The 18,106-nt window shown below is 47.9% G+C and overlaps 1 protein-coding gene across 1 annotated transcript in view; it reads left to right on the top strand.

Moving 5' to 3' along the window:
* NRP2 (neuropilin 2) overlaps positions 1-18,106 on the top strand; it is a 254,183-nt gene that overhangs the window by 135,529 nt on the left and 100,548 nt on the right. Inside the window, exon 11 of the mRNA XM_048484452.1 lies at positions 8,021-8,173. Coding sequence (XP_048340409.1) covers positions 8,021-8,173 — 153 coding nt within the window. The remainder of the gene's footprint in view (positions 1-8,020; positions 8,174-18,106) is intronic.

Below are 18,106 nucleotides of genomic sequence, written 5' to 3'. Positions count from 1 at the left end.
TCAGGTGTAAAATTGGCAGGTGAAAATGCAACCATCATGAAGAAAACTTTTTATAACTATATAGTATAGATAGTTTGTTATAAGAATGTAGCTGCTGGGTTTCCACCAACAGGTTGATACGTATTTAGTGAAACCAGATTGCTTCGCTGCGCCAGCTTTCATACCCAGATGAACAGTCCACTGGTCTTTATTTTACGGCACTAAATCTGCGTTATAGAGACCGGGATAACCGCTGCGGTTGTCCCACAATTTCCTTCGGCGCTTCCCGGTAGGGATGTCAACGCCAGCCTTGAAAATCGGCCCTGGGAAAAGGAGAACTGAACGCATTTCCCTATCTCCTCCTCGAGCTTACACAACTCTCCTCCTTCCGCTCTAGCCGCCAACCTCTAACTGCCAGTCTCAACTGTCAACAGCAGAATTCTGTTTGAACAGCCTGTCAATCAAAGTTCCAAGATTAGTATATCACATTAGCTGTCCACCTCCGCGTACCCGAAATGGAGAACTTTACCTCATTCGTTATGTTTACGGCTTTGATGGTTCGATTGTGCCCGGTGTACAGCTTAATGGTATTTCTATGGAAAATATTGTATTTAATGTGGTTTGGTGCAAGATGACTTCAATGTGTGGTAATACGTAGTAGAGTTTTCAGATGAACCGGTTAATAAAATAATTAACAATGGTCCACAAACTACTGGATGGGTGGCTGCGGCAATACATGCTCCACGGTAAGAATAGGCCAGACTGACTTTGCGCCGGGCCCAAAACGCCGCCAGCCAGGAACGGTAGAAACTATGACTCCAGGGACTGACCTGCTGCCTCTGCATCGAGGCAGCGTCGTGCTTTCCCCCTGCAACAGCGTTTCCCCACCTCAATGAGCGAGGCATTTAGAAAACAGCATTCCCCAGTTGGCGCTGTGCAAACGGCACCGGGTTGGAGACGACGCTTTTAGGTGCCACCTGCTTTCCCCACATTTATCTTCTCTCCTTGTGGAGCTCTGCAGGGATGAGGAGACATGCCCATGCTGCCCTTTGACCCCCGGGGATCGGAGGGCACTGTGGGCATGTCACCTTGTCCTTGCGGAGCTCCACAGGGAGAAAAGATAAGTGTGGGGAAACACAACGGAGGTACCTCTGTGGGCAGTGGCCACTTCTGGAGCCCGCTTACTCCTCAGTCGCACGATGACCCCTGGATACACCGGCATCATATATGGCGGTGTGGTTGCTGCGGGAAGGAGGAGGATCCCCTCTGTGGAAGGGGCGGGAGTGAAACCTTCATTTAACTGTTTCACTGCACATCCTGTACAGAATATGACTGAGTATCTGACCCATATTGTCAGCCAACAGATATGTGAATCTGTCCAATCACTGACTACTAAAGGAAAAAAAATAGACACATGAGATACATAACCTCTGCTCTTTGGTGCTGGAACCTTTTCTGAATGCAAAACTCCTCATCAATGAAGATGATTACAATGTTTTTTTAATGAAAACAGAACCTCTCGAGAATTAGATCCCTGGCCATTGTATTTTATTAACTCACACCTACAGATCAGCTCAGCAGAAACTGGCAGATTAATCCCTAAAGCGCTGTACGGCTGTTTCATACCCAGATTGCTTCCCACAAGAAGCGTAATCTCCAACTTCTGCTCCAAGTCAGGAGCTTAATGGAAACTTGATACACCTCTTCCATACCAACCGCCTTAGCAACCCAGTGGCGTAGGAGTTTAAGGCCTCGATAATCCCCAATCCCTGGAGGAACCGGGTTTGATTCCCAAGCTCTGCCGCCCCCACAAGGCTCAATGGAGGGCTTATCTGGGGAATTCAGATTAGGCTGTCCATGCATCCCACACATACCTTCTGGGTGACAGGCCTTCAGTCTACCGGCAAGAGCTCTCAGCCCCACCTACCTCACAGAGTGTTTGTTGTAACCCCCTTTGAGTCTCCTGAAGGAGAGAAAGGCGGGATATAAATCCAAACTCCTGCTCCTGCTCCTGCTCCTGCTCCTGCTCCTCTTCCTCTTCCTCTTCCTCTTCCTCTTCCTCTTCCTCTTCCTCTTCTTCTTCTTCTTCTTCTTCTTCTTCTTCTTCTTCTTCTTCTTCTTCTTCTTCTTCTTCTTCTTCTTCTTCTTCTTCTTCTTCTTCTGTGCTTTGTCCAGTTTTATGTCTTGTTTTAACACCCATTCTGTCCTGTATTTTGTTTTATTTTTACTGATATGCCTAATAAAGGTCTGTTGAAGTGAACCTCCAACTTCTTTTTTTTAGTTTTCAGGAGAATGCTAACCTGCCTAATCTTCTACGGCCACAACTCCAAAGGCATCTGAGAAACAAATTACACGAAAAGGATTGTACTAAACGATTTAAAAACAGATGGCGAAAAGAAGAAGCTCCCAAACGGAAAAGCGGACGCACAAAAATTGTTTCCCCTCGCATACAGAGATTTACAGTAGGAGCACACCCGTGAAGAGAGATCTTTGAACAGGAAAGCCCCATACTGTGCCTGCCTCCTCTGCCGGGAGTGATTCAGGGTCTCTTCAGTGCCTTGTGTGGTCAATAGAGCTGTATAAGTTTCATGGCAGGAGAAAGCAAAATTGCCACCGCAGCAGGCAGCATGCTCTCAGCATGGAAAGAGCGCCCGAGATGGCTTCGCTCCTGCCAGGCAGGGTGTAGACCGCAAGAGGCGTCTGCAGTCTTGTTTCAAAGCTGCTGAGGAATGGAAACCAGATGTTCGCAAGTTCAAAGGAGGGGAAGACCAGTCACGAGCGAATGTTCGTCAATCTTCAGAGCGAACAAAAAAATGCTGGCAGGTCCTTGAAACAAGACAGCTGTTGACCTACTGCTTCACTTTCTTCCTCCTACCCACTGGCTGTACACAGTGAGTTAAGTCCCGAACCTAAAGCCTTTCAGGGCTGCTCCAGGAGTCCCTGGTACTCAGCAGCAAGTTCTTCACACAGAAGTGTAAGTACACTTGTGAAATCTGATTGTCTGCTAAATGTCCCGATCAATAAATTGCAATAATAAGAGTCTGGATTTATACCTTGTTTTTCTTTACCTTTCAGGCACCTCAAAGAGACTTACATACTCTTTCCCTTCCTCTCCCCAAAATAGTAGGTGGGGCTTAGAGAGTTTTGAGAGAACTGTGACTAACCCAGGGTCACCCAGCAGGCTTCATGTGGAGGAGTGGGGAAACAAATCCACTTCACCAGATAGGAGTCTGCCCGTCATGTGGAGGGGTGGGGAAATCAAACCCGGTTCTCCAGATTAGAGTCCACCAGCTCTGAACCACAGCACCACACTGGCGAGTCAATCAATAAACAAGTTGTGGCCGGGGCTTGGCTGGACAGAGACACCTAGAACTGTGCTGCAAACCAGCTCCTCAAATTTACCCCCGGGACACAAATTCACCCCTGAATATGTTCGTCAAGAAAATAAATAGTCCTCATCCTATGGGATAGGTCTTCCCATGGAAGTACAGGCCACTGGCTGACTAGGAGGCAAATGATACAATAAGCTTCTTCACTAATTTACACTAGTTTGTCAGTGTTCTCTGCAGCCACACAGCAGCTGTGGGGAATTGCTTCTTGAATTCTTGTGCAAAAACCATGCTGCTTCAAGTGTAGTATCCAGAGGTGGGATCCAGCAGGTTCTCACAGGTTCCCGAGAGTAGGTTTCTAATTATTTGTGTGTGCTGAGAGGGGGTTACTAATTGGTGATTTTGCCACGTGATTTTTGCCTTAGTTACGCCCCTCCTCTCAGCAGTAGAGCGCAGAACTTTAAGCAGTCCAGCAGGAGGTGCACCGGCGTGCGTGGCAGCCTGCGCCTGCGTGCATTCGTTTCCCGTCCAAGGACCGGCGCAGTGGCTGCGTCCTTGCCACAGCCCCGCCCAGGAATGCCCCGCCCTCGGAATGCCCGCTCACACCCCCGTTGTCCCCGCCCAGCCCCACTGGCACTACACCACAATTTGAATCCCACCACCATGGGAACCTGTTACTAAAATTTTTGGATCCCACCACTGATAGTATCTGTGAATGTGAAACGGGTGAAATAATCCCCCATGTGGTTTTTGTGCGATAAAACTGCTAGGGGGTAGAAGAGGAAGCCCTTCCTCTTCCCATATGGCACCTTCTGAGCTTGTTTGGCAAGGAAAGAGCACCTCTATTCAGGATCTCTTAGACAATGGGGCAGACAACCCCGCCCTCCTTTTTCCTCAAAGATGTAAATATTTACTTCCTATTTGCTGATACACTATTATAATTCCTTCATTTTTTAAAAAAAAAACCCTGCATGTAGAAACTTTGGTTAGATTAACTTCTCTTTATGCCTTTTAAAGGTTAATAAAGATAAAGATAAAGATTAACTTCTGTCTCGAAATCTAATTTCCTAAGTGCCAGGATTCTTTTTCTCATGGAGCACTATGGGACTCTCCCCCTCCCTGCCCCAAATCTGAAATAGTAGAGCCCAGAAGTTAAGTTTACCCACTTCAGTGAAAACGAGACCAAAGGAGGAATCCCTTGCTTTGTCTGCCCAGGGGCCAGGAAAGTGAAACTACATCTCTCTCTCTCTTTTTTTGGCCACAAGCTCTTTGCCTAAACAGATCTCTTTCATCCAAGAATCTTAACAAGGCAGTATGCTATTCTCCCCTCCTCCATTTTGAAACCCCCCTGAGAAGAAACGGAGACCAAACAGCATATTTTTCCTTCGTTGCTGCCGATGTGTGGCAGCTGCCAAAATCCCTCTTCCTCTCTGAACTGTATCCACACTGGATCGGCAAAGGACACACGCACGGATCACGTGGGTAGTCTAGTCCACATGATTGCTTTCCAGTCTGCCGTGATGAACGCATGTTGATAGAATGGGAAGTGCCCGCAAGGTCTCAGGAGTGGGAAAAGAGAAGCCTTGATATTCAAGTCAAGTTTGGGTTTGTGGTGTAGACATTCCCAGTAGGATAAGTAAAAGCACTCAAATAGACTGCCACTTGGTGCTAGAATTTCCAGAGAGGAAGTCTAATCTCGCGAAATTGCATTCCAGGCTATTTATTGATACGCGATTCAAGTATTTTAAGCCTCCCGTTGTTATTATTATTTGTGTGTGAGAATTCAGCGATGGATACCTGCGGCGGGTTATCTCCAACAGGACAATTAGGGAAAGGGTAATAGCGTTTTAGTGAAAGGCTAGGCGTGGACTGCTTTGTGTGGAGTTCCTTGTGGCAGAAGCCCCTTCAAAAATGCTTTTTGCAGATGCGGTTTCTAACTGGAAATCAAGAGGCTTGGTCACAGCCATCTGGAAAGCAGCTTGAACGTTAAGGACATCTTAACAAAATAACAGAGAACAGCTTTTTGGGCCTAAAAGCTAGAAACCAAAAAAAAAAAAAGATTTTCTGTTACAGTTATATTGTCCTTCGGGTTTTTGTCATTTCAGATAAGTACCAGAAGCTAGAGGGCTAAATTCATTGGATAGCTTTCATAGTTTATTGCTGAGCAAAGGCAAAGATGAACATTTCACGCAATAAAATTGTGGGGGTTTCATGTAGGTTCCTTGGATTGGACTGAGAAACTTGTTGGAGACCAATATCTGGGACCACCACCTCAAATGTAGAATGCTTGCTATACAGGTCTACAGAAGAATGAAGTAAGCCTCCCTCTGTTTAAAGTCTGCCTGCCTCTGTACATCTATGTCACCTCTCTCCCAATTTTTTTAAAAAATTATTCAGTAGGTTCTCTGGGGGCAGAGACTGTCTGGCATTAGGATGTCACACAGCATTTAGCAGATCTAGGTCCAAACGAGGATAGATTTACCAGATGCAACTTTAACTACAGAGGGACGGACAAACATAGCACTCAGTTAACTGTCAAGTACCTGAAATTGAGAATGCTCAGTTTGGAATGTCAGAATTTTTGTGGAAGTTCTTGGGGGTGGGGGGGGGGGGTGGGGGGTGGCGGGGGGGGGGGGGGGTGGGGGGGGGGGGGGGTGGGGGGGGGGGGAGGGGGGGGCAATTGTGTGGGGTGGGGTGGGGGGGGGGGGGGGTGGGGGGGGGGGGGGGTGGGGGGGGGGGGGGGTGGGGGGGGGGGGGGGTGGGGGGGGGGGGGGGTGGGGGGGGGGGGGGGTGGGGGGGGGGGGGGGGGGGGGGGGGGGGGGGGGGGGGGGGGGGGGGGTGGGGGGGGGGCGGGGGGGGAGGGGGGGGGGGGGGGTGGGAAAGGGAGGGAGGAGTGGGGGGGGGGGGGGGGGGGGGGGGCGGGAGGGGGGCGGGGCGGGGGGGTGGGGGTGGGGGGGGGTGGGGGGGGGGTTTGGAGGGGGGTTATGGGGGGGGGGTGGGGGAAAGGGGGGGGGTGGGGGGGGGGAGGGTAGGAAGAAGGGATCACTGAGAGGATAATAGATGAAACAAAAAAGACCTCCTGGTGAAGAATAGCAGCAGATAATGGGATGGGTGAGTCTCCCTAGAGGGAAGAGTTCCCGAGTTTGGGGGCCACAACTGACAAGTCCCATTATCCTAAAAATTGAGAAGTTGCCCTCTTTCTTCCAAAAAATATCTCTTGCTCTGGGCTTCTTTTTGGAAACTGGGTTTCTTTTTGGAAATCAAAGGACTTCTTGAAGTTGTCCTCTGCCCACGGGCATGAGCCAATGTCTTGCCCAGACTTTTTGTCTGATGGCTTCTGGAGCATGAATGCCAGATTTTAGTCTGTGGAGGATCCAGTTGCGTGTCCAAGTAATTGATACCTGCGCAAGAATGCATGCTGGTGAGTAGCAGGGCTCATCCCATGACTGAAAAAACATAAGAATGATGGGTATAACTACTGGATTTGTATTACTGTGTGGAGGGTTATGGGTTGGATTCAGCACAAAATCTCCTCTTGCATTAGAGCTCCCATGCAAGTGGAAACTTATGAGAAAGGCTGCAGTGGCCTTTTGTGTTTTGACCTGAACAGGGACATTTGGTGGGAAAATGGCGCCTGGAGAGAGCCATTCTCCAGGTGCCCCCCCGCTACACCAGAGGGTGGGGCTCAGGTGGTGGGGCTCTACCTCCCCGAGCCCCACCCCCGAGCCTCGTCCCCCCTCCCGGCTCCCAGCCAGCAGCCGGCAGTCCCTTCTGACCTCCCCTCTGGGGAGAGCAGAAGGAACTGAAAGGCTCCGTCCTCAATTCCTTTCTTATTATAAGCGTGGGGGCGGGGCTTGGGACGAGGCTCCTTGGTCACGTGGGGACCAATTTTGTGCCCCCCCATGTGACAGATTAGTGGTGCCCAGGGACAGAGGGTTACCACCTGTCCATAGGCAGATACGCCACTGGACCTGGATGGCCCAGGCTACCTGATCTCATGTGATCTCAAGGTCATCACTGGACAGTATTTGGATAGGAGTCCATCAAGGAAGTTCACAGTTGTTAACACAGAATCAGGCAATGGCAAACCACCTCTGAACGTCTTGGCTTGAAAACCCTACAGGGTCGGCACATAAAAACGTGGGTACTCAGATCATGATAGAAGAACTTCATTCCAACCTTGTGGCCATATCTCAGCCTCCAGTGTTTTCATCCATGATTTAATAGATAGACCAGTGGTGGCAAACCTGTGGCACTCCAGATGTTCAGGGTCTACAATTCCTATCATCTGAAGTGCCTTAGGTTCGCCACCATGGAGCTAGACATTTTAAGGCACTGGGATTTTTTCTGTCTCCTGGCACCCCCACAGAACAATGTAGGCTAGCACTGCTAAAGAGTATGGCAAATACTTTGTATACTTTGTGGGGAAGGGGCCGGTTAGGAAGGCTGAAGACATTTGGGGTCTTTCTTTATGCTCGCTTAGGTGAAGGACGGTGATATGTGTGTTTTGATGATTCCGACCATAAGACTGATCCTCACAAGCCTCTGAAACTCGAGACTTGTTTAAGAGTGCTATGGAGTGAAAGACCGAGGGGCCATGTGACTTCCTCCTTGCTTAACCGTTTGTGATCTGTTGGGTATATTTGTTAACATTTCTCTGTGGCTAGCCTGTCTGTTGATCCCCTTTTATGTTGTTTTGTTCTCGTTGCAAGATTTCCAGCTCCCCATAGGATTCAACTGCAACTTTGATCTTCCGGGAGACCTTTGTGGTTGGACGCATGATGCATCAACAGGATTTACGTGGACTTTCCATTCCAGAAACACCTGGACTAGCCATCTGGGACCAGGCATCGGGGCCTACCCGGGTAAGTCAATTTATGTACAAAAGAACAGATATACTCTGCATAGCACATCTGCTTGTTTGTTTAAAATTTCACCCTGCCTCTCAGCCTGGGCTCCCAAGGCAGTTACGAACAGGTGGAGCATAAATATTAAAGCATTGATTCCAGCAAAAAAGAGCAATCAAGAGAACAATGAAGTACCTTTAACTTTGAGAGGTCACGAAAGCATCCTTTAAGTAATGTAATCCATGTTGAAAACTCCACAATTATGTTGTCTTGTTTAGGAGTCCCATTATAAGTTTGGGGGGGGGGGTAGGGATATGAAGGGACAGTTTGTTTAGAACCCCACATTTTAAAAAAGCATACAGCACAATCATCTAGGGAAGTGACTAGTGGGTGCCACAGGGATCTGTCCTTGGCCCAGTGCTACTCAAAATTTTTATCAATGACTTGGATGCTGAAATTAAGGGCATGCTAATCAAATTAGGAGGGGTAGCCAATACCCCAGAGGACAGGCTCAGAATTCAAAATGATCTGGACAGATTAAAGAGCTGGGCCAAAACTAACAAAATTAATTTTGACGGAGATAAATGTAAGGTACTACACTTAGGCACCTGCACAGATATAGGATGGGGGCACCTGGCTTGTGAAAAGGATCTGGGAGTCTTAGTAGACCATAAACTGAACATGAGTCAGCAGTGTGATGCGGCAGCCAAGAAAGCCAATGCAATTCTGGGCTGTATCAACAGTGTCTAGATTGAGGGATATAATAGTACCACTCTATTCTGCATTGGTCAGACATCACCTGGAATATTGTGCTCAATTCTGAGCACCAAAATTCAAGAAGGATATTGACAAGCTGGAACGAGTCCAGAGGAGCTTGACCAAAATGATAAAAGGTCTGGATTCCATGCCCTCTGAGGAGTGGCTTAGGGAACTAGGTATATTTAGTCTGGAGAAGAGAAGGTTAAAGGGTGACATGATAGCCATGATTAAATATTTGAAGAGATGTCATGTTGAAGAGGGAGCAACCTTGTTTTCTGCTGCTCCAGAGACCAGGACAATGAGTAATGGATTCAAGGTGCAGGAAAAGAGATTCCATCTAAACATTAGGAAGAACATTCTGAAGGTAAGGGCTGTTTGGCAGTGCCTCAGAAGTTGGTAGAGTCTGGTTGGCCATCTGTCAGGGGTGCTTTGCTTGTGTATTCCTACATAGCAGGGGGTTACACTTGATGACCCTTGTGGTCTCTTCCAACTCTATGATTTCTGTGTTTGAATGCTCAATTTAAAAAGAAGATGGAAAGCCCATGTGTCAAGGAGGAGATTTGGACTGAACTCTTCTGTGCCGTGTTCCGACATCCTTTGGCTATGAGAGAGCCTTCATATGTGCAGTTTGCCCCCCATTAGGATGGATTGAGTGGTCAGTCCTAAAGGGACAGATCTGTGTGACTGATCTGGATGTTCCTTTGTGTTCTGAGATAGTCAGCTAACAAACCTGAATCTGCATTTGCCCAAGACTTAGAAAAACGTGATCCTCATTTGAATCTCAGCCCGTGTGACTCTACACACGATCTGTTTTCATTGGCGCTTTCAACTCTCGTGTGTGTGAATGTGGCTTGGGTGGGCCTTCAGCTGGTGTGCTCTCTGGTGTGCTCTCTGGTGTGCTCTCGCCGCTTCCAGTCCTGAGGCTGGAAAGCACATGACCCTGTGTAAGATGTCTGTGGCTTGTGTACAATCCTTTTAACTGGTTCTTGTGGGCTTTCCAGGCTGTGTGGCCGTGGTCTGGTAGATCTTGTTCCTAACATTTCGCCTGCACCTGTGGCTGGCATCTTCAGAGGTGGATCACAGAGGGAAGTCTGTTTCTGTGGTGTTTGGAGGATTGTGGTCTTGGAAGGAGAGCATTGTGGTCCTTTGGATTGTGTCAAGTAATTAAAGTGAATGAAAAGAGTGAATGTGGGAACAAAAATTAACAAACTAGGCTATTCTTTGGACTATCTGGCCATGCTGCCATCTAAAGAGACTTTTCAACTTCTGAAGAGTAGGCTGTTTGACCAAGAACATCAGATCCTACTTGAAAAGGCTTCCAGGACTTTCTCTCCTTCAGCTCTGGTTATCACTTTCATTGGTAATAAGGGGGCTCAATACCTGCACCAGATAACTGTGCCCAGTCTCCGTAGAGCAATGATGTTGGCCCGTTGCAATGCCCTTCCATCAGCCGTATCAACAGGGAGATTCGCTAAAACTCCTTGCCACCAAAGGCTATGCATATACAATGGGAACTGTGTAGACTCTATAGATCATATTTTACTTTATTGCCCACTTTACGCTGTACCCAGAGTCAAATACTTGTCACCCCTGCTACTCAAAAAAGAGTATGCATCTGACTTGCAAAAGATTATCTTTCTGTTGGACAGCCCCAGTAGTGACGCAAACAATGCAGCCGCCAAATTTTTGGATTTGTATATGAAACAGTGCTTTAGAAGCAAATCCTGAGCATCAGGCTCTTTTTCTGTACATTTATTTTAGTGTCCCTCTATTTGGTTAAGTGGACTTGTGGTCTATAATATTGTTATGCCAATAAAGGTTCTTTGTTTGTTGAGTGTGCCTCAGAGGTAGACTCACCCTGGATCAATCCAACATCCTCAGTTAAGGATTTCAAAAAACAGGCGTTGGGAATGATCCTAGAGAGAATCTTCCAATCAGAGTAGACGATACCTATCCACACGGACCAATAATCTGACTTGGTAGAAGGCAAGTTTCTTTTACGTTGGTGTAAATTGGTGTTCTCTTCACATCTTGCAACAAGTCCAGAAACCAGGGCTAATTGGGATGGAGCAGGCGAGGTTTTCTGTCTCCAAGAAGCCGTCGTCTGTGCTTACTCATTCCCCATGAATATGCATTAACATTTCACGCTGCAAATCCCTGGATTACTAGAAGTGGGACTGTTGTTTGAGTGGAATCTTTTACATCACTTAATTTTATCCCCGAGGTTACCTGAGCATACGAACGCTGATCGCAGCTAACATCGGAATGTGACGAATGTGAACATTTGATAATTCCAATTGATTCCCCTTCAGCTTTCTTGACTAATAGGCCTGTGTTTTGGAAGCTAGCCCTTCATTTCTCCCTGCTGTCTGTTCATTGCCGGTAATAACTAGGTTGACTGAGCTTGTGAGGTGGTTGAAGGGGAAGATAGCATACCCCTGCTAGGCTGAACAAATAAGGGCATGCAATATAAATAGACTCATGATTAACTTGGCTTTTTAGATGGTTCGGCATCTGTCTTTCTTTATAGCAGTGTTTGTGGGGTTTGTTTGTTTTTTGCCAAATTCCAGCTTTTGAGGAATACTTTCTGTATCAGTTTTCTGCCACAGGAACACCACCCCCCCCCCCTTACCTGCTGCAGGGAATTTGGGTACATGTTCTAAGGGTCTTTACAGTTCATACCAGGCATTATCCTAACTTGTTGAGACTCTTAATGTGTACAGAGAATATGTTTCAAAGCACCCAACTTAACCCTGCAGCTACGTATTATAGGAAATGATCAGTAATACTGGGCAGCAGTGGCGTAGGAGGTTAAGAGCTCGTGTATCTAATCTGGAGGAACCGGGTTTGATTCCCAGCTCTGCCGCCTGAGCTGTGGAGGCTTATCTGCGGAATTCAGATTAGCCTGTACACTCCCACACACGCCAGCTGGGTGACCTTGGGCTAGTCACAGCTTCTCGGAGCTCTCTCAGCCCCGCCTACCTCACAGGGTGTTTGTTGTGAGGGGGGAAGGGCAAGGAGATTGTAAGCCCCTTTGAGTCTCCTGCAGGAGAGAAAGGGGGGTATAAATCCAAACTCTTCTCTTCCTCTTCTTCATATTGTCTCCCAAGGGATCCTATCTACCATTGTTGCTTTTCTCATGCGTTAAGTAACTGATAAATTGCCCGGAGAAGAAGAAGAGTCTGCATTTATACCCCACTTATCTCAACCGTAAGAAGTCTCAAAGTGACTTCCAAACTCCTTCCCTTCCCCTTCCCACAGAAGACGCCTTGTGAGATAGGTGAGGCTGAGAGAGTTCTGAGAGAACTGTGACTAGCCCAGGATCACCTGGCAAGAGTGAGGAAATGAACCTGCCCCATCGGTTCAGAGTCCGTTGCTGATGTGGAAAGGCGGGGAATCGAACCCAGTTCGCCAGATCAGAGTCTACCACTCTTAACCACTACACAATGCTGGAACACAGTATGAAAACCATTGGTTTGCAGCCGTGTCATCAAACCTGAATGTGCTTTTAGATGGGGGTGGGGCAGGTAGGGAGATTCCCAGTGTTTCTGGGTGGATCAGCCTCCCAGTGTAGATGGGATCTGCTGCTGTACGCTTTGGAGGGGGGATCCGTGCTGAACTGAAGTCCTGAAAAAGCCCCCCCCCACCACAGCTGCATTTCCATAGTCTCTTCTCATACTTTGTGGGAATAATTCCCGAGACCCTAAAAAAAAATCTTGTTGATCTCTAAAATGCTACCGCACTTAAATCTACTTGTTCTTAGGCAAATAAGAGGATAAATGAAACCGTAGATTACAGATGGATTCTGGACAGTTGCCAACTCAGGATGGCCAAGAGAACATTCTGTGGATCAGGGGTGTCCAACTCTAGCACCCCAGATGTTCATGGACTATGATTCCCATCAGCCCCTGCCCCTGCCAGGGCTGATGGGAATCATAGTCCATGAACATCTGGGACACTAGAGTAGGACACCCGTGATGTAGATGGGTGTAACATGTCCCCATTCCTGTGTATGTTTTCATGGGGTTTGCTGCTGCGAATTATTTCCGTGGGCTGCACAGTGTCACTCGGGAACGGGCTTAACTCCCCTCCACACATTGCAAGCCCTGGAGCGACCAGCTAGCTTACCGACTAAGCCCAGTACAGAAGGAAATACGGGCCTGTCTGGGCATCTCATTTGTATCTTGAGTTGAAGCAGGGTCACGGAGTCTACGATGGAGCCCAGGATGGGGGGGAGAAACATTTTCATATTTCAAGTGTTTATCTCTCCAGCATTTAGAGTGCTTCAGAAGATTGATATCGGAGGATGGCTGGAGCCTCGGGCTACAGCGCAGATCACTTACAGCCCGCCTCAGACTCCGCAACCCTCCCCAACACATGCGCCGTAATAATGTTTAATTAATATAATAAGCCTCCTGCAAAGTAGGCAAAAATTAGTTATTTTTTATAACTCAAGACTCAATTTTTCATTCCGTTTCCTCTCCCCTGACACTTCTTATAATTAATTGTCCTCCCCCGGCCCCCCGCTACTTCTTCTTAAGCGTCTGTGTCTGCATGTGTTTTGTAAAGAAGCAATTTACTTTAGATTACTTATATACAGAACAACCATTCCCTGGGCCTCAGTCCACGCGGGCCACCGTTGGATTTGCTGTGATTCTCCAGTAGGGACCCTTTTCAGCCGTCCTTGCGTGGTATTTTGTTTAGTTGTAATAAACGGGGGAGTTGAGCTACGTTGCAGATGAAGCACCCTCGATCCGGAATGCCGGCTCTGCCGCGAGGGTTGCCAAATTACCACTGATCTCCAGATGACAGAGACGAGTTCATCTGGGGAAAATGACTGCTCTGAAGGGGGACAAAACAGCCTGTAAGTCACTACACTGTATGAGGCCTATTACAGTCAATACAGCAAACTGTACCTGTTGAATAAATGCCTGAAGAATAAACAAAAATATTACAAAACCATACATGTTAATACAAGGAAATACAAACAAGACCAGAAGAGTATATCCGGAGGTGGGATCCAGCAGGTTCTCACAGGTTCCCGAGAGTAGGTAACTAATTATTTGTGTGTGCCGAGAGGGGGTTACTAATTGGTGATTTTGCTCCGTGATTTTTGCCTTAGTTACGCCCCTCCTCTCAGCAGTAGTGCGCAGAATTTGAAGCAGTCTAGCAGGAGATGTCAAGCGTGCAAGGCAGCCTGCTCTTCAAGGCATTCATTTCGGGCTCAAGGATTCCAGTGCAGTGGCTAAAGGCCCCATGCCACAGCCCTGCCCAGGAAGGCCCCGCCCCCGGAATGCCCGGCCATGCCGCCGTCATGCCCCGCCTAGCCCCATTGGTGCTATGACACAATTTGAATCCCACCACCATGAAAACCTGTTACTAAAATTTTTGGATCCCACCACTGAGTATATTCCAACTTCCGGCGATGTTCATGAGACAGGCAGCCCAATCCGGGGTGGGGGGATGAGTCCCCCTCTGGAGCCGGTGCACCCCTGAGCCAGGTTGGGTGCCCACCCTGCCGGTACAAGCGGCAAATGCGCCAGCAGAGGGGCAACTTACCTGGAAGTCGCTGCTCATCCACCAGGGCAAAAAGCAGCACCAGCGGAGCCAGGGGCGCGACAGGTGTGGCGCCAACCTTAATAGGCTTCCTTTGCCCACTGGACTACTGGTGCTGGGGGATTGGGTTGCATAAACCCATAGAGCCCATTGGAGGGGTCTTCAGTAGTGGGGAGGCTTGGTTTGTTTTTCACCTCCCTGCACTGCCAAGAAGCCCTCCTGAAGGCGGCAGGGCAGTGTCAAGGTGGTGATGCAGCCCGCTGCCACAGGCCGTGGATGGGACTGTTCAAACACTATAAACATTTCACGACATTCCAGTCCATTCCGTGGCAACACAGTTGTGGATGTCTGATGAGTGGCTGTATCTTTCTGTATCCAGTGGCTGTTGACGTCAGTGGCACCAAAATTTCAGAGTATCTTCAGGAGACCCTCCTGATGATACCACCCAGATTTGGTGAAGTTTGGTTCATGGGGACCAAAGTCATGGACACTCAAACGTGTAGCCCCCATCTCCTATTAGCTCCCATTGGAAACAATGGGGGATGGGGCACCCCCTTTGGGAGTTCATAGCTTTGGACCCCCTAGACCAAACTTCACAAAACCTGGATGGTATTAATAGGAGACTCTTCTGATAATACCACCCAGGTTTGGTGAAGTTTGGTTCATGGGGGCCAAAGTTATGGACCCTCAAATGTGTAGCCCCCATCTATTAGCTCCCATTGATGTGTTTTTTCAAAAAGGTGCATATACAAGCAGGTCCGGGAAAATCCCGTGATAAGGGGGGCAGGGAGCGCCAGAAACGGGACTGATCTGTGTTCTGTGGTTCAGCAGGGGAGAGATTACGAGGAAACCTGGATATTTTGGGTGACTATCCCAGGATTAATCGCCAGTGGGAAATTGCCCGTGGAATCCAGCTATTCCTCAAAACCTTTCATACGTACCACTGCGCCTCATCAGAACCATGAATTTATCAAAGAATCCGGTCACTTTGGTACTTAACAGAGGGCCCTTCCGCACATGCAGAACAATGCACTTTCAATCCACTTTCACAGTTGTTTGCAAGTGGATTTTGCTCTTCCGCACAGTAAAATTCAGCTGCTAAGTGCATTGAAAGTGGGTTGAAAGTGCATTATTCTGCATGTGCGGAAGGGGCCAGAGCTGTGTTGCCCTTATATAAAGCCGTGGTGCAACCGCACTTGGAGTACTGTGTTCAGTTCTGGTCGCCACATCTCAAAAAGGATATCGAAGAGATAGAAAAAGTGCAGAGAAGGGCAATGAGGATGATTGAAGGATTGGAGCACCTTCCTTATGAGGAGAGGCTGCAGCGTTTGGGGCTCTTTAGTTTGGAGAGGAGATGTCTGAGGGGGGATATGAATGAAGTCTATAAAATTATGCATGCCCCAAAAGTGATGTCATCACATTGACAACCATGGGAATGTCAACTCAATGTATGGCAGCTGTGAAAAAGGCAAACTCTATGCTGGGGATAATCAGGAAAGGAATTGATAATAAAACTGCAAAGATTATGTGCCCTTTTAGAGAAGACAGTACCGGCTAATTCTGGAGTACTGTGTTCAGTTCTAATCACCACATCTCAAAAAGGATATTGAAGAGATAGAAAAAGTGCAGAGAAGGGCAACGAGGATGATTGAGGGACTGGAGCACCTTCCTTATGAGGAAAGGCTGCAGCGTTTGGGACTCTTTAGTTTGGAGAGGAGACGTCTGAGGGGGGATATGATTGAAGTCTATAAAATTATGCATGGGGTAGAGAATGTTGACAGAGAGAAATTTTTCTCTCTTTCTCACAATACTAGAACCAGGGGGCATTCATTGAAAAAATGCTGGGGGGGAAGAATTAGAATTAATTAAAAGGAAACACTTCTTCACGCAACGTGTGATTGCGTTTGGAATGCTGCTGGCACAGGAGGTGCGATACTACTAACCTGGATAGCTTTAAAAAGGGCTTGGACAGATTTATGGAGGAGAAGTCGATCTATGGCTACCAATCTTGATCCTCCTTGTTCTGAGATTGCAAATGCCTTAGCAGACTGGGTGCTCGGGAACAGCAGCAGCAGAAGGCCATTGCTTTCACATCCTGCACGTGAGCTCCCAAAGGCACCTGGTGGGCCACTGCGAGTAGCAGAGGGCTGGACTAGATGGACACTGGTCTGATCCAGCAGGCTAGTTCTTATGTTCTTGTGTTCTTATGTGTAGACAACTGACTCCGCTGTCTTGCAGCAAGGCTACTGTGAAACTGTCAAAAACTATCAACTTATATCATTCGTCCCACTCCAGAGGGTGGACTCAATGGCATTATACCCCACTGAGATCCCTCAGCTTCCCCAGGCTCCATCCCCAAAGCTCTAGCACAGGGGTCTGCAACCTCCGGCTCTCCAGATGTTCATGGACTACAGTTCCCATCAATTGGCCATGCTGGCAGGAGCTGGTAGGATTTGTAGTCCATGAACATCTGGAGAACTGCAGGTTGCAGACCCCTGCTCTAGCACTTGGCACCCCTACCTGTTGCTGACATCTTCGCCCACCACCACCCCCATGCGCTTAAAAAATCTGCTAGATTTGCAAGACAGCGGAAAAGAAACGAGCGTTCACAAGATAGTGATGCGGGAAGCTGCGTCATGAATAACGGTCCCTAACAGCATCCATTACAGGCCCTGACACCTGCGTCTATTTCTGTGGTGCTTGCGCAGCAGAACTTCTCAATGGATGGCTCCCAAAAACATTACTCAGATTTTTTCGGTGAAAGGAATGATATGTGGACGGCTATGTCATACCTTATATTGTAATGCGTTTGTGGAAGCCGTGCCAGGAACAGAGCATACATCAGGGAGATGGGAGTTTAAAAAATAAAACAAAACCTGGAATGGATTTGGGGGGGGGGGAGAGAATGGAAGGACCCAAAAGAAATCGCACACGCATTGTAAAAGGGAGGCAAGCTGAGACACGTCTGTGAATCAAGTTTCCTGGTGTGACAGTCAATAGATTCACCAACGGTGGAAAGGTGAACTGCAGAGTCCTTTTAAATAGCATTTGTGAATTTCATTTCTGCCTGGTGTCAGAGACAGATTCTTGGCAGAGTCCTGGGATGGTATTTCCTGCCCCCAAGTGTGGACAAAGGATGAAGAACTTGCTTGCTGGGGTGGGGTCACTGTGAGAGAAGCATTACTTTTGAGAACTTCTAGTAGAAACAGGCCAGAAGAAAACCAGGAGTGGGGTTTTTTTTGCAGAAAAGGAACTGTTCTCTGCACAAATCCTACTGGCAGCAGTTTTAACTCCTGCGTAGTGTCCCCGGACTTCCTTGGTGGTCTCCCATCCAAGTACTAACCAGGGCCAACCCTGCTTAGCTTCAGAGAGCTAACATGATCAGACTAATCTGGGCCGTCAAACTGAGGCCCCCCAGTTCTACTACCTCTTGTTTAATTGCAAGAGTTGAAGACCAAAACAAACATCTTCCACAACTGAAGCTTGTGTTCTGTAAGAGAGCTATATCCAAGCCCATAGCCAGAAAATTTTGATTGGGTGAGGAGGGGAATGAGTACAGTAGAGGTCAGCCCATCTTAATTTTATTTGCCGTTATTTATTTGTGCTTTATTATTTACTTACCAGTTTTGCACTTGA

This window comes from Sphaerodactylus townsendi, linkage group LG02 (assembly GCF_021028975.2).
Source record: "Sphaerodactylus townsendi isolate TG3544 linkage group LG02, MPM_Stown_v2.3, whole genome shotgun sequence".
In the NCBI taxonomy this organism is placed as follows: domain Eukaryota; kingdom Metazoa; phylum Chordata; class Lepidosauria; order Squamata; family Sphaerodactylidae; genus Sphaerodactylus; species Sphaerodactylus townsendi.
Note: the sequence above shows the minus strand (reverse complement) of the source record. Positions and strands in the feature narration are given on the sequence as shown.